Source organism: Pseudorca crassidens, chromosome 12 (genome assembly GCF_039906515.1).
Source record: "Pseudorca crassidens isolate mPseCra1 chromosome 12, mPseCra1.hap1, whole genome shotgun sequence".
NCBI lineage: Eukaryota > Metazoa > Chordata > Mammalia > Artiodactyla > Delphinidae > Pseudorca > Pseudorca crassidens.
This window is the reverse complement of record NC_090307.1, coordinates 84,661,371-84,684,991: the sequence shown is the minus strand read 5'-3', so window position 1 is coordinate 84,684,991 and position 23,621 is coordinate 84,661,371. Positions and strand designations below refer to the sequence as shown.

At 51.6% G+C, this 23,621-nt stretch overlaps 2 protein-coding genes across 4 annotated transcripts; both read right to left on the bottom strand.

Moving 5' to 3' along the window:
• Nucleotides 1–5: 5 nt before the first annotated feature.
• On the bottom strand, nucleotides 6–4,476 carry B3GNT4 (UDP-GlcNAc:betaGal beta-1,3-N-acetylglucosaminyltransferase 4). 3 transcript variants are annotated; one of them, XM_067700992.1, is made up of 2 exons: nucleotides 4,386–4,476; nucleotides 6–1,353 (listed from the first exon to the last, which is right to left on the bottom strand). In XM_067700992.1, exon 2 carries the CDS (start codon nucleotides 1,343–1,345, stop codon nucleotides 272–274), a length of 1,074 nt encoding a protein of 357 aa, XP_067557093.1. In that variant the 5' UTR covers nucleotides 1,346–1,353; nucleotides 4,386–4,476; the 3' UTR covers nucleotides 6–271. The 3 variants fall into 3 exon arrangements, with proteins under 3 accessions (XP_067557093.1, XP_067557092.1, XP_067557091.1); XM_067700991.1 differs by lacking the exon at nucleotides 4,386–4,476 and adding an exon at nucleotides 3,872–4,071; XM_067700990.1 differs by lacking the exon at nucleotides 4,386–4,476 and adding an exon at nucleotides 2,554–4,015.
• LRRC43 (leucine rich repeat containing 43) lies at nucleotides 4,374–19,917 on the bottom strand. Its single transcript, XM_067700989.1, has 13 exons — nucleotides 19,799–19,917; nucleotides 18,495–18,755; nucleotides 17,769–17,879; nucleotides 14,052–14,191; nucleotides 11,771–12,009; nucleotides 10,894–11,081; nucleotides 9,953–10,176; nucleotides 9,599–9,740; nucleotides 9,266–9,433; nucleotides 8,995–9,180; nucleotides 8,657–8,693; nucleotides 8,489–8,536; nucleotides 4,374–4,504 (listed from the first exon to the last, which is right to left on the bottom strand). The coding sequence occupies exons 1-13, from the start codon at nucleotides 19,892–19,894 to the stop codon at nucleotides 4,401–4,403; spliced, it is 1,944 nt and encodes a 647-aa protein (XP_067557090.1). The 5' UTR covers nucleotides 19,895–19,917; the 3' UTR covers nucleotides 4,374–4,400.
• Between the last annotated feature and the right edge of the window lie 3,704 nt (nucleotides 19,918–23,621).

Below are 23,621 nucleotides of genomic sequence, written 5' to 3'. Positions count from 1 at the left end.
TTGGAGCCCTAGGCAGCCTCCCTCCTTCACCACCCTCTCCAGACTGGAAGAGCCCCAAGGGGCTCCAGGAGTCCCCCCATGGAGTGATGGCAGCATTTGCCCATTTAACACATACTGGGACAAGTTAGCCAGGTTTCAGTGTTTTAATCAGAGTTAGCAAGGTTTGGGAGGAGGTTACAAAAACAAAGTCAGCATTTCTTGTAGACCCATCAAGGGCCAAGTTTCACGGTTCGCGATTTCTCATCATGATTGCAAAATTAAGTCTACTCGCTCAACCCACCCCTCGAAGCTGGGACAAGGGGGCAGCTGCACACTTGAGCCCCTCATCTGTTACCAGTGCCCACATGGTCCACATCTCCAGGGGGCTGAGGCGGTGCACCAGAAGGAGCCCTCTGTACAGGCAGGGGTCCCGAGGGTCCAGGGGCCGCCTTATTCCAAATGTCTTGAAGCCAGCATGGTGCATGGGGCTCACCCCCAGCTTTTTCAGGCACATCCCCACAAAGACGTCATCAATGGGGAAGAGTTCAGCCTCTTCCACGGCTGCTTGGAGGTGCTGCACAGTGGCTCTGGACATGACATACCCTCCACCCCCAGCATAGGGTGGGTAGTGGTGGGCCCTATACATGGAGGGTGGGATGAAATATTTGACCTTGGTGTTCCTGTTGGGCAGGGCCTGGCGGATGACATCTCCCACCAGTAGGTCCTGGGCTGGGTCCCAGCCATCCAGGAACTCCAACACATTGGGGACATGGACAAAGACATCATCATCTCCCTTTAGCATGAAATGGGCCTGGGAGCAGACAGCTGCCACCCAGCGCTGCAAGTGCAGCTCCTTGAGTGTCAGGTTGAAAAAGTCCTCAGCAAAGTCCCACTGTAGGATATCATCAAACTCCCGACTCTCGTAGGCCAGCAGCTGGGCTGGGGGCACAGATCCCGCCACCCCCAGGAGGAACACCAGCTTCAGCTGCCGGCCCTTAGCCCAGCTTCCTGCGCGGCCCCACGTGCTGCGGATGGCCGCACGCCGCTCCACATGGCCAGGCTGTGACTTGATGGCCAGGAGCAGAAAGGTGTCCTCGGCACAGCCCGAAGGCTCCAGCAAGATGGAGAAGTTGCGGCAGTGACGATAGGTCAAGAAGAGGCGGTGACGGTTAGGCAGGAACAGGGAGGCATTGGCCACCGTGTGGTTGGGTGGACACTGGCTGCGCCGGGGCCCTGGGGGAGCCCAGAAGGGCTGTCGGGCCATGGGGCCCCCCGCTGGGTGGGCCTCCTTCTTCAGGAAGAACAGGCAGCTGAGCAGCAGCACAGCAAGGCTGTACAGGACCAGCCAGCCTACCCTGCGGAACATGGCAGGGCCTGCAAGGAGAGAGCCGGTGAGCGGACTGAGCCCGGCGCCGGCCCGGCCTCCACCTCCCCGGTCCCAAGAGCAACCCACAGCCCAGCAGCTAGGTCCTTTTATCTTCTTCAGCGTGTCCTCCGGCTCTTTCCAGAGTCCCTCTCCCAGAGGACAGACCAAACACACCTGTTATGCCAGCCCTCGCTTCCCTTCTGCTGTCATTAGGGGACTCTTGGGTCAACTTTTTCTCCAAAAGGACTTGCAGCCACTTTAAAACTGAGGCACAAGTGTTTTCAGCATTTCCCACGAAACTCAAGTACCTAATGAGCTTTAGTGAAAGTGGCACAGCTTATTCCCCCCCCCCCCCAAAAAAGTCTAGCGTGGTGGCAGGCCCTGCGTTTCATGTCTGAGAGATGATAGCCCCTGGCACTGCCCTTAGGGAGTTTGCTCCTCCAGGGAGAGGAAACCACTGCAGGGCGGCAGCAGGTGGCGGAAGCCACCACAGAACACACCCAGTTAACACATACTGGTACAAGGTTTGCCTGAAGTAGTTTGAGTTTCCTGGGGAGTCGTTTAAATGGAGCTTTAGGAAAAAAACAAAAAAACAACACGCACGGGAAGAGCATGAAAGCAAATAGGAAAGCCATAGACTTGTACCAGGATGGCTCCCCTGCGGCCACCCCTCACCAGTTCTACCGCTTACTGAGTTCTGGTTTTCTCTCAGCAAGTCTCCCAGCAATACAAAGAGAAAGCTGAGAAATGGTAACTTAGTACAGTAACCTGCCCAAGAGCCACAGTAGCCAGCCATCAGTCCCCTCCTCGTCCCCTCCCCCTGCCGTGTCCTGGTCCAGCTGGCCATCACTTCCATCCGGTCTACCCGCATTAGCCTCATCCCAGTTGTCCCTGCCACCACTGCCACAAAAGCATCTCTTCTAGCTGCCAGGGATGCAGTGGCAGGCAAGACAGACAGGTCCCAGCTCTCACAAAGAGACCGAGAAACCAGTACGAACTTCAGGGAGTGCGGAGAAGAAATTAAAGCAGTGTGATGGAATAGAGTGACCGGAGAGGCTCTTTGAGCGCACGGTAGTTTAGAAAGCCCTCCCTGAAAAAGAACACTTGAGCAAGACCTGAACAAGATAAGGGACCAAACCACATAAAGACCTGGTGGGGGCGGGGGGGGGCGCGGTGGGGAGAGTGGGCCGGGCAGAGGGAATAGTTACGTGCAGAGCTCCTGAAGCAGGACAGGAGGTGTGTAGCGTGGCTGGACCGGAAAGAACAAGGAGGAAAGTGCTAGGTGGTGAAGCGGGAGCAGTAGCCTGAGGAGGGTCACGTGCAACATCCATGGGGAAAGTCTGGGGAAAGAGCCTGTGTTTTATTGTAAGCACCACGGAGATACGTCGGAGGATTTAACAGAGGCAGTAATAATAATTTACATTGTTTGGAAGGTCACTACTGCTGCTGCTTAGATGATGGATTGTGGAAGCGCAAAAGTGGTAACAGGAGACCAGCTAGCAAACTCTTGCATTAGTCAGTAACCAGCCGCAGCTGAGACTAGGGTGCGGGCCATGGAGCACGTGAAAACCAGATGGATTTCAGGTGTGGAAAATGGATTTCAGGTGTGGGAGCTACGCCTGCTGTGGGTGAGGGCACCCGGGGAGGGGAAAGAGTGGGGGGCGGGTTGGTGGTGCCACTTACCGAGAAGGGCGCAAAGCCAGCTGTTTGGTTTTGACTTGTGCGTTTCAGAGGCCCAGGCTGAGATGCGCCGTGGACCTGATTTCCCCTTTGTCCTCAGCGCTCCCAATGCACCCAATCCCTCAGGCGCTTCACTGCGGCAACTAACCCGAAGCTCCCCACCGCAGTGGCGGCGGCCGTTCCTCTGCTCCCCACTCCACACACCTGCTTGTGATTCCCATTCAGTACCTGCTAAGCGTAAGCCTCCCTCCGCTCTGTGAGCCCCCAAGCCTGGTCCTTAACCGGCACGGGCTTCAGCGAGTGCACGCCCCCCTCCAAGTGGGTGCTGAGCCCTAAGGGTCTGAAATTGCTTCTGGGGTCCTCACAGGGCTCGATGACCCATCACGCTTTGATGAGGGAAAGGGTCAAGGGCTGGTTCATTCTCTCCACACGACAGCCTCTAAAGGGCTCTTGTGGAGGCGCAAAGGCCCGTGGGGTCGCCAGAGCAAGGACCAGAGCCCCGCGGGGGGACACCCCTCCGGGCCTGAGCACAGCGAGCGGCGCTGCCCGTCGGGGACTCCGGAGCAAGCGCTCCAGGCTGCCCCGTCCACAACCCGCGGCTCCGGCCATTCTCGCCCCAGCGGGGCGAACAGAAGCCGACAGGCAGCACGAGGCCACCTGGCCCCGACGGTCCACCGCAGGCGGGAGGCCGCTCCCGCGGGGCAGTGCGACCGCGACCCCGCTGCTGCCAAGTCGGCTCCTCCCGCCGGGGGCTCGGCGTCCCTCCGCTCACAGTGGACAGCCCCCTCCCAGCAGCGGGGCTCCAGGCGCCCCAGGCCAAACACCGCCCGCCCCTCGCCTACCTACCTGAGCCAAGACGCCGAACGGACACAAGCGAGGAGCAAACGCAGCGCAGCCGCGTAAGCACAGCTCTCTCCGCTGGGCGCGGAAGGTGAGCAGGGCTCAGCGCCCACCCTTGCTCGCTGGCCACGCCCCCGCGCGGCCCACCAACCCAGCGGCGAAGGCCGGGCTTGAGGGCGCGGTCTCTGGGGGCGGGCCCGGGGCCGCCGCGGGTCCCCGCCCACCTGGGTCTGCGCAGCTCCCCGCGCACCTGCCGGCTGAGAGGCCCGGCCCTGCGGAGCCCTCCCGGGGGAGGCCGACCCCGCTCTCCCCGGCCAGCCCCCCGCCTCCTCCGGCCAGCTTTCCTCTCCTCCCTGGCCAGCTCCACCCCCCTCCCCACGGCCAGGCTCCCCGCTCGCCACGGCCATTCCCCCGCTCCTCCCGGCCAGGCCCCCTCCCCGCTCCTCCCCACGGCCAGCACCCCGCTCCCCGGACGCGCGGCGGCGGCTGGACAGACGCGGAGCCGCGGTGTCAGAACAACCTTTAATCCCGCGCCCTACGGGACAAGCATCCGAAGCGCCTCCTCCGTCGAGTGGCCCTGGATCAGCTGGATCTGGATCTCCACAGTCAGGGGGTCGGGGCGGTAGTCGCTTTCGTACACTAAAACCAAAGATTTTCTTATTTCTGAAGAAATATGAAAGTGTGAATCCGGAGCGATGAGCGGGCTGGCAGTGCCGGACCATCCCGGGCCAGCTCACGACACGTCCCGGAAACGCAGATGTGACCTCCGCCGTCCCGAGGCCAGCACGGTTTCAGAATCAGATTCCGCCCTCGGGTCTTCACCGTAATAAGGAATAAAATTAAATCACATCTAACTAGATCATTTAACACGTCTCAGTTTGAATTACAAGATGAACTAGCTGCTTTTTCTTGGAACATCTTTTTCACTTGAAAGTACGCTGACAAAATATGGTTATTTCGACGTGAATATTTGTCAGATATTTTCTAAAAAAAGAATGAAGCCTGGCACTTCAGGGAAAACAACTGAAAGCATTTTGATAAATACATTTATAACATTTGAACTTTCAAGTAGAAACTAGAACTTTGTAACACTGTATCTGCCACCATGGACTTAACAGTTTTCCAATACTCAAAAGACTTTTCTGATGTTATGGTTGATGATAAAGAACGCGATTTTTGGATAATGGATTTAAAAAAAATGTGTCAACAGTTGGAAGATCTGCATAACTCAGTGAACCAGTACTTTACCAATAACAATTGCCAGATGTTAACAATTGTGCATGGGTAAGATAGCCATTCAAAATGCAATGTTAAAAACAAAAAAGGCAATGTAGACCAATGGATTAATTTAACATAACTGATTATGAAAAAATTCATCCATATAGATTCAGTTTTCACACTGTAACAACCTTTAAAAAACTACTAGTTGTCAAGTCTCATGCAAAGAGGAATATCCACAGTTATTTAAAAGCCTATTAAAATATTTCCCTCTTTTCCAAGTAGATGTCCACGTGAGGTTAGATTTTCTTCATACACTTCAACTACAGCAACACATCACAGAGACTGACTGCAGAAGCAGTTATGCAAATATGGCTTCCTCAATTAAGCCAGACATTAAAGAAATTTGCAAAAATGTAAAAAAAAAAAAAAAAAAAAGTTTTGTTTAAAACCATTTTAACCCAAGGATTCAATCACAAATCTCATGTCCATATTTGTCTGGGTCTTCAATTCCAGTAGTGCTAAGTCCTTTGTTCTTTTTCAAAGTTGTTTTGGCTGTTCTAGATCCTTTGAATTTCTATATGAACTTGAGAATCAGCTTGCTGATTTCTACCAAAAAAAAATGAAAAAAAAATATCCCTCCAGGGTTATGATTGAGATTTTATTGACTGTAGATCAATCTGAGGAAAACCAACATCTTAACAATGTTGAATCTCCTGATTTATGTACATAGTATATATCTCCACCGATTTAGGTCTGGTTTCTCTCAGTAACATTTTATAGTTTTCAACATATAGAACTTCTATTGATAATGCTGTTGTAAATGGTATTATTTAAAATTTGTGATATCTGATTGTTCATTGCTCATATATGGAAACGTGTTTTGAATACTGACCCTGTATTCTGCAACCCTGTTAAACTCACTTATTAGTTTTAGAAGCTTTTCTAATATACGCATTTAGTGCAATAAATTTCTCTCTAAATACTGCTTTGTTATATCCTACTAATTTTGGCATTTTGTATTTTTATTTCCATTCAGTTCAAAATACTTTCTAATTTCCCTTTTGATTTCTTCTTTGACCCATAGCTTATTTAGAAGTGTGTTATTTAGTTTCTAAAAATTGGGGGATTTTGCAAATATTTTTCTGTTTAATTCCACTGTAGTCATAGAGGATACTTTATATGACTTGAATTCTTTTAAACTTATTGAGACTTGCTTTATGGCCCAGGTTATAGAATATCTCAGTTCTGTGTGCACTTAAAGAATGTGTGTGTGTGTGTGTGTGTGTGTGTGTGTGTGTGATTGGATGGAGTGCTCTGTAGCTGTCAGTTAGCTCAAGTTAATTGGCAGAGTGTGATTCAAGTCTTCTACATGCTTATTGATTTTTCTATTTGTTCTATCAATTACTTATTTGTGCTGAAATCTCTGAATATAATTTTGGATTTGTCTCTTTCTCCTTGTACTTCTATCAGCTTTTGTTTCATGTATTTTGAAACAATGATTAGGTGCATACACGCTAAGGACTGTTACATCCTCCCAATGAACTGACTCCTTTATTATGAAATGACCCTCTTTATCCCTGGTAATAGTCTTTGCTCTGAAATCTACTTTGTCTGATATTAATGCAGCTACTCCCATTTTCTTTTGATTAGTGTTAGCATGAATATCTTTTTCCATCCTTTTTATTTCTTATATTTTTGTATCTTTATATTTAAAGAGGGTTTCTGATAGGCGGATAGCTTGGTCTTACTTTTTTATCCAATCTGATCATCTCTGCCTTTTAACTGGGTGTTTAGACCATTTATATTTCATGTGACTCAATATAATTGGGTTTAAGTCTACCATCTTGCTGTTTTCTATTTATCCCATATGTTCTTTGTTTTTTCTGTTTCCACCTTCAGATTAACTGAATATTTTTATAATCCCTATTTTCTCTCCTTTGTTGGCTTATTAACTATAACCCTTTGTTGTGTTTGGTAATTGCAATCATTGTTGCTTTTGTTATGGTCATTCATTTACAATGCTTCAGTTTATTTATCTCTTGTAAAAATAAAATACAGTGTGTGTGTGAAAAAATAAAAAAGGTACAGTTCAGGGGCTTTTAGTATATTTACGATGTTGTGCAACCATCACGGCTCATTTCAGAGCATTTTCGTCACCCCAAATGGAAAACCCGCACCCACTAAGCAGTCATGCCCCATTCCCTCCTTCCCCTGCCCCCAGGCAACCACTAATCTACTTTCTGTCTCTATGGATTTGACAATTCTCCACATTTCATATAAAATCGTTACGTGGTCTTTTGTGTCTGGCTTCTTTCCCTTAGCATTGAGTTTTCAAGGTTTATCTGTGGTTTAGGACATGTCAGTGCTTCAATCCTCTTTGTGACGGAATAATATCCCATTGTATGGATGGACCACATTTTGTTTATCCTTTCATCCACTGATAGCCATTTGGGCTGTTTCCACTTTTTGGCTGTTCTGAATCGGGCTGCTGTGGACTTGCTTTAGACTTTTGCAGCAGTCTCCCAGCTGAGTGACCTGTCTCCTACCTCTCCCTCCAAGCCAGACAGTTCTAAAAATTAAATCTAGGGACTTCCCTGGTGGTCCAGTGGTAAAGAATCCGCCTTACAATGCAGGGGACACGGGTTTGATCCCTGGTCAGGGAACTAAGATCCCACATGCCACGGGGCAACTAAGCCCACGCGCCACAACTACTGAGCTTGCGCGCCTCAACTAGAGAGCCTGCCTGCTGCAAACTACAATGCCCACGTGCCCTGGAGCCTGCACGCCACAACTAGATAGAAGCTCATGCACCTCAACGAAGATCCCGCATGACTCAACTAAGACCCGATGCAGCCAAAAATAAATAAAATAATAAATAAATCTTAAAAAAAATTAAATCTAAAACTTACCTATTTCAATGCTGCCACTGCCCATACAACAAGTCCAGGCTCCTTATAAGGGAGGGCTAACGTCCTGCAGAAGCAGGACCACCGCTGAGCCAGAAGGACCCTGGACACTCCCAACCCTGGGCCTCCCTACTCATTCCCTCCTGGCCCCTACCCCAGAATGCCTGTCCTGCCCATGTCATGACCGCAGCAGGCAGGGAAGACACAGGGTTTGTTCATCAGGGTAGACATGGCCGTCCCTCCCACCGGCTGGAAGATATGATTCTCCATCCTTCCATTCCTTTGGTCCCCAATCAGGCTGATCCCTCAGCAAGTCCTGCTATATTTGTGCCCTTCCCCAAATTCATATGTTGAAATCTCAGCCCCCAAAGGTGATGGTATTAGGAGGCGGGGACTTTGGAAGGCGGTTACATCATGAGGGCAGAGGGAGACCGCTGGTCCCTTCCGCCAGGTGAGGACCCAGGAAGAAGGCGCGAACCAGGAACAGGACTCTCACCTGACGCTGCTGACAACTTGGTCTTTGACTTCCTGGCCTCCAGAGCAGCTGGAAATAAATGTCTGTTGTTTACACGCCACCCACGCTGTGGAATTTCACAGCGACCTGAACGGACTAGGACTGGTCCTCAGTAAACACCCCCTGCCCTGTTACCATCATCGGTCTTACCATTTTTAGCTTTCTCACTCTTCTTCTTCTTTGAATCCTGAGAGGAAGAACCACAAAATAAGTTCCTTGCTGGAGTGGGGGGATGCTGGGGAAAGGGTGGGTGCTCTCACCCCCGCCAGGGCCTCTCCTGGTCTCCTGGGGAGCAGCTGCCCGACCTGCCCGCTTGCCTGGCCCCTCGCACTCGAGAAGGCCGCCCACCATGCAGGTGACCCTTGCTGCGTCACCCCTCCAGCGCCCCCGTCCTGTGGTTCTGGCCCCCTCCCCCTCCCCGCCTCCCCCTCCCTCCCACAGCCTGGCCAGGCTTCTGTGGGCAGGGGAGGCCAGGGGCACTGCTGTACCCTGTAAAGTGTCAGCCTGTCGGTCTCCAAGGTACGGACCACCCCGAAGTTGCACACGGTGGACACGAATGGCTCCCCGGAGAGCAGGGGCTCCAGGTCCACCGGGCCACTGCCCAGCACCCGGAGGACAGGCGGGTCCTGGCGCAGATCCTTACGAAGCTCCTTCTTCTTGCTCCCCTTCTGCTCCTGTGGGGAGAGGCTGGGCGAGTGGAAGCGGGGAGCAGGGGACCGAGGGAGCAGCCCCGCCCCCGGCCACCCCACACAGAGGCACCTTGGCTGGTTCTTTCTCCCCTTTGCCTGCTTTGTCTTTCCCATCTTTTCCCTTCTTGTTTTTCTCTTCCTTGTCTTTCTCCTTCCCTTTCTTGTCCTTCTCTCCCTTTCCCTTCTTAGCAGCCGAGGGACTGTTGGGGGAAGGCGGCACCGCAGGCCAGGAGAGAATCTAGGGGACAGAAGCTGGGTTGGAGCTAGCCAGGATCTTTCTGGAAAGGCACCGAGACCCTGCCAACAAGGGAGCAGGGCTACAGATGCCCGACAGAAGAGCGGAACAGAGGAGAAGTGGGGCAGAGAAGTCAAAGACCACCCCTGGAGAATTCCAGCCTCCCACCTTCTCCTCCACGATGGTGACGGTGGTCCCTGAGAGCAGGAAGGCCTTGAGCCACACCAGGTCCTTGAGCACGTGCTGCATCTCGTAGTTGCAGGGGATGACGTCAGACCAGGGCTTGCGGACTGTGCTAAAGAGAACTGTCCTTGGGGAGGGGAGATGGAGACATGGGGGCCATCACCCAGGGGGCTGTGCTGGGGACCAGGGACAAGGCTGGGAGGGCACTTTGAGAAGATGTGCACATGTGGGCACAGCGTGAGGCTGCGGGGTCAGGGAGGGCAGGGGACAGAGTAGAATGCAGAACGATAAACGCAGGTGTGGTCTGGGCCCTGTTCCCAGCCCGGTGAGCATCCTTACCCCGGGGATGGCCAGAGCCGGGGATCCAGGCGCGGCCGCAGCTTGGCCTGCTCTTCCGCAGAGTCCATGGGCCGCGGCAAGGGCGCTGAGGCGCCGGACTCCTCCAGCTCCCTGGACTGGGACTGGGAGGCCAGCCCAGACCCTACAGAGTCTTCAGCCTCTTTGATGGGCTCTTTGGGAATGTCCTCACCCAGCTGTTCCGTGCTGGGCGGGGGCTTGACGATCTGCCACAGAAGACACGAAAACACGTCCAGCGCCGCTGGCCTCAGAGCTCTCACCTGACACTATGCGAACGTGGTGTAAATGGGCACCAGTGTTTGATGGATGTGAAGCAAAGCAAACATGTGGACTTAGGAGGCAGGAAGTTATAAAAAAAATTACCAGTCCTGTTTTTTCCTGAAAGTTCTATGTTAACAGTAAAAATAGTAACAACTTCCACATGAGCTGGGGACCCTCGTGTATTTTTGGTTCTTTTGGCCACGCCCTGCGGTACATGGGACCTTAGTTCCCCGACCGGGGATCGAACCCGCGCCCCCTGCAATGGAAGCGCAGAGTCTTAACCACTGGCCCGCCAGGGAAGTCCTGGCCCCAGGCATTTCTCCTAGTGGGATGACACCGTTGGGTTTTCTTGTGACAGGAAGGGAGCCGGGAGGTGTAGGGGCAGCTGGAGAACGTGGTGGGGAAGCCAGCAGCCTAGTCGCGAAACTCTGGGCTGCTCCCTTGTTATGTCCTTTGCTCCCATTTCAGGGGGGATGGGAAGGGGTGAACACGGTTGAGAATTACTCCGGCTGCAAGAAACAAGCTGAGCGGAAGCCAGTTTCCTGCTCAGAGTAGGGTATGAATTGGAAAGATCCACGTTAAGGGTTTTCCTGGGTCCCCAAAGCCGTTGTGCCTGCACAGGAGCCCCTGAGGACCCGAGAGCAGAGCCCCCACGGACACACCTCAGCCAGCACGCGGCCGTATTCATCTCCTTCGCCTTCCTCATCTTCCACAAACTCGTATGTTACATAATAGCTGTAAGTGATGAAAGGGCCTTGGGGCCCTGGTTCCGGGTCCAAGACCGAGGAGTCCAGAACCCCTCTGACATGTCCAACAGTCACCACTAACCGCGCCTCATGCACCAGGAGATCTGCAGGGGGGAACGGGCAGGGGTGAGGGGAGCTGCGGGGAGGGACTGGGCAGGCAGACAGCAGGGGAGGGCAGGCGAGCTCAGCTCCTGCCTTCTTTCCTCCGAACAGGGCTGAGCCTCACTCTGCAGACTTGGGTTCGAATCCCAGCTCTACCAAGTTCAACACACCCGTGATTTGGGGTAAGTCTCTTTTGGGCAAGAGGCCACTCTTAAGCCTTGTTTTCCTGACGTGTAAAATGGGAATGGTAGTAGCCTCTTTGCAGGAGAGTTACAGATGGGGACTATGTTACCTTAGCCCGTGCTGGTACTCAGTAGGCGTAGCTATTTTTATCAATGTTTTGTCACCCTGACCTTGAGAAGGCTCTGGTGCAGCTTGTGCTGTGAGCCACAAGGGGGTGATCTCAAGCCACCACGGACGCCAAGAAACTAATTTAAAGAATGTTTCCCATTTGTCTAGGAAGGGAGGGGACTGATGGTCCCAGCCTCCCTACCGTTTCTGTCACCAAATCTCAATCACGACGACCAAAATCTGGGAGAGAACTCTGACCAGGCAGGCGGCCTACACCTGACCAGGGTCTGGGTCAGCCAGGGAGCTGGATGACAGACAGACACGTGCAGCCAGTAGGGTGATGGTCGGGCCAGCAGGTCCCCCTAGCCCCCCACCCTGCCCTGCACATCGGCTCCCTCACCCCCGCTGTGGCTGAGCCCACGGAACAGATGCTTCTCGCTGGGTGCCACGGTGACGTCGTCCAGCACGCAGAGGCCAGACAGGCCGTCGATGATGAAGCCCCGGTAGCAGGGCACCAGGGCCAGCGGGTTCCCCTGCAGCACGAGCAACCTCAGGCGCTGCAGCGTTCGGAGGCCGGACACCATGCCCTGCAGGTCCGTCAGGTCGTTGAAGCTCAGGTCCAGGGAGATGAGGTTGGGCCTGGAAGGTGAGTGGGACCGCCGGAAGTCAAGAGGCCAGGTAAGCAAAGGGGTGGGGACAGGTAGCTGTGATCTTGCCACGGCACCTGCATCCCCCAGCACCCCGAGTCCCTGATGGACAAGACCTGGGGCTGAGGACGGGATGGGAGGCTGTGCCCATACTCGACTCTCAAGCCTTGTGCTGCCCTTGACCTGGGTTAGCCCCCCTGTTGGGAAGGGGTTCCTGGTTCTCCCAGTGGCCTCCCTCCTTACTGTGGCATAGAGGTGGCCGCCGCCACATCCCGCCTCCACCGGACTTCTACGTATACAGACCTCTTCTCAGTTAACCGTCTATCTCCCATAGAGCCTAATGCGGGGTTGTGCATCTAGAAGGCTCTCAGCAGAGAGGGACAAACTGGCGAGGAAGGTGGAGGGGAGCCTCTGAGCGGAGGAGCAGCGGGTGGGGGTAGGAGAGGTCGGTAAATAGGGGGGCCTGGGAAGAGGGTGCATGAGGCTCGAGGGGTCTAAAGCTGGAGGACGCTCTCCAGAGTCAGACCAGCGCATGACCACAGGAAGCCATCTGGTTCATTTCCTGGGGGACGTGGGTGAAGAAGAACTGGCCGGTGAGGACAAGAGGAGGTGCCCTGCACCCTGACCTGGAGGAGAGGGCCTTCCTGCTGCACAAAGCAGAAAGCAAATCAATTTCAGCCCTGAGAACAGAGGTGCAAAAACAAACAAACAGAACCCAAACCCACGAGGCGACTAAGCATCACACAATCCCGCCATCACGTGTGATGGCCTCCCAGCTGTGGAGTTCAGGAACTTCAACTCCCCTCCCTCCCCCCTCCCATCCTGCCCGCGACGTTGGCCAGCCAGTGACGAAAACACCCGAGAAGACCGTTTTGTGCTGACCGGCACACAGATTCTACCCAATATCAGCCTCCTTCAAGAGAACTGGTGGAAACCTCAGCAAAATTGATTCGCAGGAAGTGAATCCTTTTAAATTCAAAACAGCAAAAGACGGAGGTTTCACACACGCATGTGTTGCTATGAGATCCATACTCAGCATGAAGCAGGTTACGTTACCGGAAGTCTGTTTTCCAAATCAAAACCCAGAACACTTAGAACTCTGTCCATGGTACAAGCCTGAACTCAGCTGTCACACGAAGTCCAAAGTGTATGTTTCCTTCCTGTGCTACACACCCTGACGGCTGAGGTCAGTGGAGGGAAGGGATCCGGAATTGTACACGGCCAAGGCTGTGAAGAGGCAGCTTGGCCAAGAGTAGGGAAAGGGGAGGAAGGAGGAAATTAGGGTCAGAGAGACGGACCTTCCACGAGCACGTTCCCAGGAGGCCTGGGAAACAGGGCAGCGATGTTGCCCTGCGCCTCGTGCCCCTTCTGGGCTGTGAAGAAAGGAACAGTCATGAACGTCAGCCCGGGGAAGTGCTGCCCAGGATGCTGAGCCCCAGGAATCCTCAGAGCTTCTCTGACAGGCCTCCCTGGCCCCGCTTCCTCTGATGGATTTTCACGGATGGTATCTGAGGCCCTGAGACTCCTCAGATCCAGCGTTTCAGTTTCCCACTGCTCACCCACCAAGAAGACAAGGTCTAACCGAGAGCTGTCTGTAGGGCAGCAGTTCTCAGCTGGGGGTGGTTCTGCCCCCCAGTGGACACGTGGTGCTGTCTGGAGACCTGCTGGCTGTCGCAGCTGGTGTGGGGTGGGTGCTACTGGCATCTGGTGGGTAGAGGCCGGGGGTTCTGCTCCACCTACGGCAGTGCCCAGGACGGCCCTCACAACCAAGAATTAGCTGGCCTGAGTGTCAACAGAAACCCTGAAGCAGAAGGTCCCACTCATTCCCACTACTTCTTGGTGTCCTTCCCTGGGCCTCAGGGGGTTTTTTGTTTATGGGGTCAGAGAAATAAATCCTAGGTCCAGACTTAGCAGTCAACCAGGAGTTATTATAGAAAGGAGCAAAGCTGAGTTCTCCAAGTCACCAGCATAGAATGGCCCAAATCTAATGCTCAACCCCTCCCTCCCTCTTTCCACGTGGGGCTCCCGAGTTACCAGTAATCACTGGTGACGTATAGACTCTCCAGGGGGCCCAGAAGCTTGTTGTGACCCAACCCCAAGTGCTGGAGCCTTGGGGGCGGGCGGGTGCACAGACACTCCATGCTGGTCATCTTGTTGCCGTAGAGCTCCAGCACCTGCGACGCGGGTGGAAAGACAGCCCATGAGCCCAGACAAAACGGAACCCACTCCCTGCTTCCACCCTGGGCAACTCAGGAGAGGAATTACGAAGTACTCATGCCTCGTCTCCCTGTGCCCACCTGGACCCCCTTCTAAGAATCCTGGAAGAAAATATTCCCGCAGCAGGTGTCAGAAAGTTTCTTTTCAGATGAAAAGACAACCCTCAGAAAGGGAGAAAATATTTGCAAATGAAGCAACTGACGAAAGATTAATATCCAAAATATACAAACAGCTCATGCAGCTCAATATTAAAAAAAACCAATAACCCAATCAAAAAATGGGTGGGGTGGAAGACCTAAATAGACATTTCTCCAAAGTGAGCGTACAGATGGCTAAGAGGCACAAGAAAAGCTGCTCAACATCACTAATCATTAGAGAAATGCAAATCAAAACTACAATGAGGTATCATCTCACACCGGTCAGAATGGCCATCATTTAAAAAAATCTACAAACAGGGCTTCCCTGATGGTGCAGTGGTTAGAAATCCACCTGCCAATGCAGAGGACACAGGTTTGAGCCCTGGTCCTGGAAGATCCCACATGCCGTGGGGCAACTGGGCCTGTGCGCCACAGCTACTGGGCCCGCGCTCTAGAGCTCACGAGCCACAACTGCTGAGGCCCGTGCGCCTAGAGCCCGTGCTCCGCAACGAGAGGCCGCCGCAATGAGAGGCCTGCGCACCGCGATGAAGAGCAGCCCCCACTCTCCACAACTAGAGAAAAACCCGCACGCAGCAACGAACACCCAACACAGCCAAAAATAAATAAATTTAAAAAAAATCTACAAACAATAAATGCTGGAGAGGGTGTGGAGAAAAGGGAACCCTCTTGCACTGTTGGTGGGAATGTAAATTGATACAGCCACTATGGAGAACAGTATGGAGGTACCTTAAAAAACTAAAAATAGAATTACCATACAACCCAGCAATCCCAGTACTGGGCATATACCCTGAGAAAACCATAATTCAAAAAGACACATGCACCCCAATGTTCATTGAAGCACTATTTACAGTAGCCTGGACATGGAAGGAACCTAAATGTCCATCAACAGAGGAATGCATAAAGAAGATGTGGTACATATGTACAATGGAATATTACTCAACCATAAAAAGAACGAAACTCGGTCATTTACGGAGACGTGGATGGACCTAGAGAGTGTCATACAGAGTGAAGTAAGTCAGAAAGAGAAAAACAAATATCATATATTAATGCATATATGTGGAATCTAGAAAGATGGTATAGATGATCTTATTTGCAAAGCAGAAATAGACACAGATGTAGAGAACAAATGTATGGCTACCAAGGGGGAAAGGGGGGGTGGTAGGAATTGGGAGATTGGGATTGACATATATACACTATTGATACTATGTATAAAATAGGTAACTACTGAGAACATACTGTAGAGCACAGGGAACTCTACTTAATGCACTGTGGTGACCTAAATGGGACCAAAATCCAAAAAAGAGGGGATATATGTATACGTATAACTGATTCATTTTGCTGTACAGTAGAAACTAACACAATATTGTAAAGCAACTATACTGCAATAAAAATTAATCTTAAAAATTAAAAAAAAAGTTTCTTTTCCTGTTGTGAAGGAAACTTTAAAATATGGAGTGGAGGTGATGCCGGAGAGAGTGGGAAAGGAAATGAGTTAACACTTTTTAAAAATTTATTTATTTTTATTTTTGGCTGTGTTGGGTCTTTGTTGCTGCGCGTGGGCTTTCTCTAGTTGTGGCGAGCGGAGGCTACTCTTCATTGCGGTGCGCGGGCTTCTCATTGTGGTGGCTTCTCTTGTCGTGGAGCATGGGCTCTAGGCGCACAGGCTCAGTAGTTGTGGTGCACGGGCTTAGTTGCTCCACGGCACGTGGGATCTTCCCGGGCCAGGGCTTGAACATGTGTCCCTTGCATTGACAGGCAGATTCATAACCACTGCGCCACCAGGGAAGCCCCGAGTTAACATTTTTGCAATTTCTCGACTCATGGCAGTTGTCTCTGGCAAAGCCAAAGGGCCCCTGGCTGGAATAGGGAATAAACCCAAAGATTACAGAGTTCTTGTATTTCTCCTCCAAGGCCTTGCCCGCTTTCTTCTTGAGCCCAGTACTGAGCCATACTTCTGAGCCTCTTCTGCCACAAAATCTACTAGTCTCAGCATTTAATTTAAAATTGAGACCATTTTGATATGCTCAGCTGAAGACTCGTAATAAAGCCTGGCCTACCTCTTTTTGGGGCTTCCCTGGTGGCACAGTGGTTAAGAATCTGCCTGCCGGGCTTCCCTGGTGGCGCAGTGGTTGAGAGTCTGCCTGCCGATGCAGGGGACACGGGTTTGTGTCCCTGTCTGGGAGGATCCCACGTGCCGCAGAGCGGCTGGGCCCGTGAGCCATGGCTGCTGAGCCTGTGTGTCTGGAGTCTGTGCTCCACAATGGGAGAGGACGCAGCAGTGAGGGGCCCACGTACCGCAAAAAAAAAAAAAAAAAAAAGAATCTGCCTGCCGATGCAGGGGACACGGGTTCGAGCCCTGGTCTGGGAAGATCCCACATGCCGTGGAGCAACTAAGCCCGTGAGGCACAACTACTGAGCCTGTGCTCTAGAGGCCACGAGCCACAACTAGTGAGCCAGCGTGCCACAACTACTGAAGCCCGTGCGCCTAGATCTCGTGCTCCACGACAAGAGAAGCCACCACAATGAGAAGCCCACGCACCGCAACGAAGAGTAGCCCCCACTCGCCACAACTAGAGAAAGCCCACGCGCAGCAGTGAAGACCCAACACAGCCAAAAATAAATAAATTTATTAAAAATAAAGTATTCTTAAAAAAAAAAGCCTGGCCTACCTCTTTTTAAAACTTTTCTATTGTGGTAAAATGTATATAATTTGCCATTTCAACCCTTTTTAAGTGGACAATTCAGCAGCATTAAGTACATTCACTTAATGTACAACCATCATTACTATCCATTTCCAAAATTTTTCATTACTCAAACAGAAACTGTGTACCCATTAAGCTATAACTCCCCAATCCCTCCCCCTGGTAACCACTAATCTACTTTCTGTCTCTATGGATTTGCCTCTTCTAGATATTTCATGCAGTGCAATCATCTAATACGTGGCCTTTTGTGTCCGGCCTCCTTCACTCAGCATCATGTTTTCGAGGTCATCCATGTTGTACATATGTCATTCCTTTTTATGACGGTGTGGACAGACCACATTTTGCCGCTCCATTCATCTGCTGATAACAAGCGGGCTGTGTCCACCTGTTGGCTATTGTGAATAGCGCTGCTGTGAACACTGGCGTACAGGAATCTGTCTGATTCCTGCCTTGTATTCTTTGGGGTGTATACCTAGGAAGGGAGTTGCTGGGTCACGTGGAAATTCTAGGTTTAACTTTTTGAGGGATCAGGCCTACCTCTCCAAAGCCTGAGGCTGGCCCTTAGCACAGTCACGATGGCCAAACCTTCTGTGGGGGTGGGGGGGGCAGAGGAGGGGCAGGGCCTCTGGGTAGCATTGGCTCCAAGACCTGGAATGGAACCTGGGCTCCTTTACCTTGAGAGTTGGGGGCACGTTGGTGGTGTCAATCTCCTTGATTTGATTAGCACTCAGCACCAACTCTTCAAGCTTCACAAATTTCAGGAGGTCCTTGTCCACCAGGCTCACCTGGAAGGGAGGAAAGGGAGCACAGAGCTCCAGTGCGTGAGGCAGCACTGGAGTGAGGATGGCAATGGCACATGCATCTGCAGAGAGTGACCGCCCCACACCCCAAACCCTTTCTTCTCTTGCACGCCTTTCCTGCCAGGATTCGAGTGCCTCGGCCGCCACAGTGGCCTGTCACCTCTCAACCCTCACCCCTCCTCTGACTGTAGGTGTTGGACAACTTCCAGCTCATGTCCTGTGTCCCTTGTTGGACCGTCAGCTCCTGAAGCCAGGAATCCCATCTTCTCCACTGTCCACCCCAGAGCCACAGTGAATCCTATGGTCTTAAGGAATCATTCTAGTTTACACCCAGCAGCATCAGACCAGAAGCTTCAGGGGTCTGTCTGTGAATCCTCAGTTGACTTTGGCTTCAAGGACATTAGGGGCCCTTCCCGGCTGGGCCTCCCTTCTCTGGGGTAACAGACTAGGCCAGCTCGCCAGGGTTGTTGGCCCTGCTCTGTGGACAAGCTGGTGAGATTAATCAGGGGAGGGCAGAGCTAGGTCTTACCACCAAGGCCTGTAAGGGGAATGGCCCCCCCAACACCAACCCTGTACCTGGTGTTCGCCCCCAGTGCTCACCTGCTTGTCCACCACCCGTAGCGACCTGAAGTAGGTGTAGAAGAAGCTGTCTTTGAGCATCAGGGGATTCTGGATGGCCAGCTCTCTCAGAAAACGGTCCTCAGCGCTTGAGCCCTCCAGCAGGGCCCAGGGTGAGTGGGGGCTGCAGACCAGGCCCAGCAGGGCATCCACCGTCTCCTCCCCAGGGCCCACAGCGTCCTCCTCTCGGGGGATCAGCTCCCGCCATGCTCGGTAAGTTTGAGGAAGAAAGCGCGACTTATTCTGCAGAGGTGGAGGCAGAGAATTTCTCTCGTTATGACTCAGCCCCTCTCAAGGACTCAAAACTCTCAAAATGGAATCGATTGTTAAACAGGACAATCAGGGAGAGTTTAGAAGCCAGGAGGTGCAAAAGGCAATCTGTGGGCTGTAACGAGCCAAGGAAAGGTTTTTGAAGAACAGGCGGCAAAGCCTGAAAAGGTAAATTCAGAACCTTTAGATGCCATAAGTGGAGGATGAAAGACTTCGGTCCTGGAGTTTACTCTCTCCCACTCCTTCCTCTTGAGAGACATCTATGTATGAAACCCCCAAGTTCAGCACAATGCCAGGCACATAGTAGGTGCCCAATCCATGTTTGTTGTTGAAACAAATAAATTAGTTCCTTGATTGGTATCTCAGTTTTCTCTTCTATGAAACTGGACACCAGCCGACAAGAGTAGGTGGGGCCCCAGCTTCCCACCAAGTCCCCGGGAACCCTTCAGGACTCAAGACTTCCGGGCACACCTGGGAAGCCCCGGGTTCTCAATGTCATGCTTCTTGTGCACTTAGGTGATGAGGATGCCCCTGTGGCCACAGCACAGCAGGGTCCTAACTGCAAGCCTTGCTCTCAGGATGAGCTTTTCACCCCAAAGGAGCCCGGTGTCTTTAAGACAGCCAGTCGCCTGCCCCAGATCCGCCTGATGCGCTCAGGATGGGGTCCTGCTCTGGTGGTGGTGGGGGGGGGGGGGTCCCTGCCCTCCACCCTGCGTCAGCGCCCACAGGCCCCGGGGGGCCTATCCCGTCCACCCCTGCAGTGTCCCTGTTCCCACAATCCATCCCCATCCCCCCACCACCCCGGTCAGGACGCTCCCTAAACGCCCAGACGCAAACATCCTCTCAGGTTTCTCCAGACCAGCCAACTCCTGGGGCTGGCGGCCCGCTCAGCACCCGGGGCCAGCACCACCCCGACCCCGCTCTCCGCCCCTAGGCCCCGGCCTGGCCCCTGGTCAGTCCCCTCCGTCCCCCAGAGCCCCGAGCCCCTCCTCCAGCCGCCCCGCCAGCGCCCGCACCCAGCTGCCCGTGCCGCACGGGAACTCGTGCAGACACAACTTCCGCAGGTGCTCCCGGACCGCGGCGCTCACTGTCAGGGCGGGCGTCTCCATCATCGCGCGTTCTCCACGCCACCCGGTTGCTAGGCAACCGCCAGGACGCGCGCGTGCGCCAGGGCCGGGCGCGTGCTCCAGCAAGCGGGGGCGCGCGCCCGCGCCGGCCCTCGTGAAACCCACTTCCTCCCCTTGCGGGCGAAATTTTCCCCAGCCGGGAATCTGAGACCCCGACTCAGCCCCACGTTCGCTGGGTTAAAAATACACTTCCCCACCACAGCCTGGGGGTTATAACCTTGGGGGCCCCCAGCAGGTACTGAGCGCTTCCCAGTTGTTAATCTGTTTCTATTTCTACTCCGAACCCCCTCGGAATAAAGTGTTAATTCTCATCCCTGTTTGGCAGAACTGGAGAGGAGAAATGAGCCCAAGGCCAAATAATCTGAACACTCTCATCAGTGGATTCTAAGGTGGATTTCTTTAATCCCTGAGTTAGGGGTTTTAATCACTGCCCAACTATACAACCCGTTTAGCACCAAGGCCCCATTTCAGACTCGTCCAATCTCATTCGTCTCTCCATCCTCCCAGCACCTAGCCCACTGCCCGACATTCTAGGGACTCCTGGGCACCGGTTCGTGAAATTAATGGGGTAAGATGATTCTGGTTCCTATAATTTGGAAAGGCAACTTCTTGATTGAGATCTAATTTACATAACTAAAATTCACCCGTTTAAAGTGTACAATTCTGGGGTTTTTAGTATATTCACAGGGCCACTATATTCATAGTGCAGCTGTCACTGTAATCTAATTTTCAACGTTTTCCTCACCCCAAAAGGAAGCACCACCCATTAGCAGTCAAGCCCCACCGCCCCATTGGCCCAGTCCCTGTCAACCACCAATATGCTTTCTTTCTCTGTAATTGCATCTTCTAGATATTTCATGTAAGTTGAGTTATACAGTATTTGTCCTTCCATGACTGGCTTCTTTCACAGCATAATGGTTTCAAGGTTCATCTGTGTTGTAGCATGTGTCAGTACTGCATTCCTTCTTATGGCTGAATAATTTTCTATATATGGGTAGAAGGCATTTTGTTTATCCATTCATCAGCTGATGGACATTTGAGTTGTTTCCACTTTTTGACTCTTACGAACAATGCTGCTGTGAACATTTGTGTACAAGTCTGGTATAAACATATGTTTTCGTTTCTCTTAGGTAGATACCTAGGAATGAAATTGCTGGGTCATATGGTAACTCTATGTTTAACTTTTTTTTTTTTTTTTTTTTTTGGCTGCATTGGATCTTCGTTGCTGCGCACGGGCTTTCTCTAGATGCAAGCAGAGGTTACTCTTTGTCGCGGTGCTCAGGCTTCTCCGGTGGCTTCTCTTGCGGAGCACAGGCTCTAGGCGCGCAGGCTTCAGTAGTTGTGTCACGCAGGCTCAATAGTTGTGGCTTGGGGGCTCTAGAGCGCAGGCTCAGTAGTTGTGGCACACGGGCTTAGTTGCTCCGCGGCATGTGGGATCTTCCCAGACCGGGGATGGAATCTGTGTCCCCTGCATTGGCGGGTGGATTCTGAACCACTGCGCCACCAGGGAAGTCCTATGTTTAACATTTTGAGGAACTGCCAAAGTGTTTTACACAGAAGCCGCACCATTTTACATTTCTACCAGCAATATACAGGGGTTCCAATTTTTTCATATCCTCACCAACACTGATTATTTTACGTTTACAAAAACTATAGCCATCTTAATAGGTGTGAAGTGGTAGCTCATTGTGGTTTTTATTTGCAGTTACCTGACTAATGATGTTGAACAGCTTTTCATGTGCTTATTGGCCACCTGTGTATCTTCTCTGGAGAAATGTCTATTCAAATACTTTGGTCATTTTTAAATTGGGTTGTCTTTGTACTGTTGAGTTTTTATATATTCTGGATACTAGCCCCCTGTCTTGTCCATGATTTTCTCCCATTCTGTGGCTTGTCTTTCACTTTCTTGGTAGTGTCCCTTGACAAACAAAAGTGTTTAATTTCGATGAGATGTAATTTATGTTTTTTCTTGGTTGCTTGTGCTTTTTGTGTCATTTTAAGAAACAACTGCCTAGGAACTTCCCTGGTGGTCCAGTGGCGAAGACTCTGCGCTCCCAATGCAGGGGGCCCAGGTTCGATCCCTGGTCAGGGAACTAGATCCCGCATGCTGCACTGAAGGTTGCACGCTGCAACTAAGACCCAGTGCAGCCAAATAAATAAATATTTTAAAAAATAGTAAGAAGAAACCACTGCCTAATCCATAAAATTGAGTTTTGAGCATCCTTTATACATTCTGCTCACAACTCCTTTGTCAGATTTGCGTTTGGTAAATAAACATTTTCCTCCTAGTCTAGGCTTGTCTTTTCATCCTCTTAACAGGGTGTTTAGAAGAGAAAAAATTTTTTTAATTTTGAGGAAGTTCAATTTGTTGATTGTGATCCTTCCAAAACCACCCACTCTTGTGGACATCTGTCATTCTTTTTGACTGTCCTATATTAGAACACCTTTACTGCTATGAGAAAAAATTTCCAGAACTGGGAAATAAGACAAAAAGGGATCCACACATCATTTTAAAGAATAAAACCAATATCCAAGAATCTACAGTGATATAAACACATCAAAGAGATGAACCAGGGAGGACTCCTGGGGTTTTGGTAACACAACTGGGTGGTTTTAGTTTTTCCTCAGTTCCAAAATCACCACAGTATGGCTTCTGCCCCCCCAACAATTTATTCAAACTCCCCTAGCAAAGTTCCCAGTGACCTCATGTTCTCAAACCTAGTGTATCTCTTCAGCCTTTATCTTATCTGACCTCTCCGCAGCTTTTGCTGGTGCCAATCGTTTCCTCCTTCTTGAAACCCACTTCTCATCTTGTTCCATGACCACATGTTTTTCTAGTACATTTCTTTCCCTCTTGAGGATGTCTCCTCCGTGTTTTAGACTAAATCCTCTTCCTGTACCTGTTCCGTTAATGGAGGTATGCCCCAGGGCTCTTGACTTACACAACTCACACTGGTCCCGTCTTGTAGGCTTATAGTTTTATCAACACAATATACAGGTGGCACCCAAATGGATGTCTCTGATTCCTTCCTTCAAGCTCCATATCCAGATGTCCAGTGGCCTGCTGTACATCTTCACCTGAGGGTTCCATAACGCTTCCACCTCCCCATGTCAATAACTGAATTCTTCACAGCACCCGAGCCCTGTAATCCTCTCTCAGTTTTGAGCAACACCATCTATTTAGTTGCCCAAACAAGAGACCTGGAAGTCGTCCTCAATTCCTCCCTTTCCATTCTCCCTAGATCCAACCAATCACCTCCTAAACACTGGATTCTACCTCTTACAGGTTTCAGCAATCTGTCCACACATCTTCATCTCCACTCTCACTATTACCCTGGTTCAGATCCTGGTCTTTGGCTATGTCGAGTGTGAGGTCCAGGTGATATCCATTGGGCAGTTGGACATTTAGATCTGAAGGAGAGAGACATTGAAGTGTGAGGAACAGACCAAGCGTGGGGCCCCTGGAGGCATGTCCATTAAAGGGCCAAGCAGGAAGATGATTCAGCCTCAGAAGGCACTGTCTGAGGCTGATATCCAAAACATATCAGGAGGGGACCTCCCTGGTGGTACAGAGGTTAAGACTCCCTGCTCCCAGTGCAGGGGGCCCAGGTTCGATCCCTGGTCAGGGAACTAGATCCCACATGCCGCAACTAAAAGATCCCGCATGCCACAACTAAATACCTGGTGTAGCCAAATAAATAAATAAACATTT

What these genes read in the sequence shown, in the direction of transcription:
- B3GNT4 (XM_067700992.1), bottom strand. Translation starts at nt 1,345, where the DNA reads ATGTTCCGCAGGGTAGGCTGGCTGGTCCTGTACAGCCTTGCTGTGCTG.
- LRRC43 (XM_067700989.1), bottom strand. Translation starts at nt 19,894, where the DNA reads ATGATGGAGACGCCCGCCCTGACAGTGAGCGCCGCGGTCCGGGAGCAC. An exon ending in CGTGCGGCACGGGCAGCTGG is followed by an intron (nt 18,756 to 19,798) that starts GTGCGGGCGCTG and finishes CCACCTCTGCAG; the next exon opens with AATAAGTCGCGCTTTCTTCC. An exon ending in TGGGCTCAGCCACAGCGGGG is followed by an intron (nt 11,082 to 11,770) that starts GTGAGGGAGCCG and finishes TCCCCCCTGCAG; the next exon opens with ATCTCCTGGTGCATGAGGCG.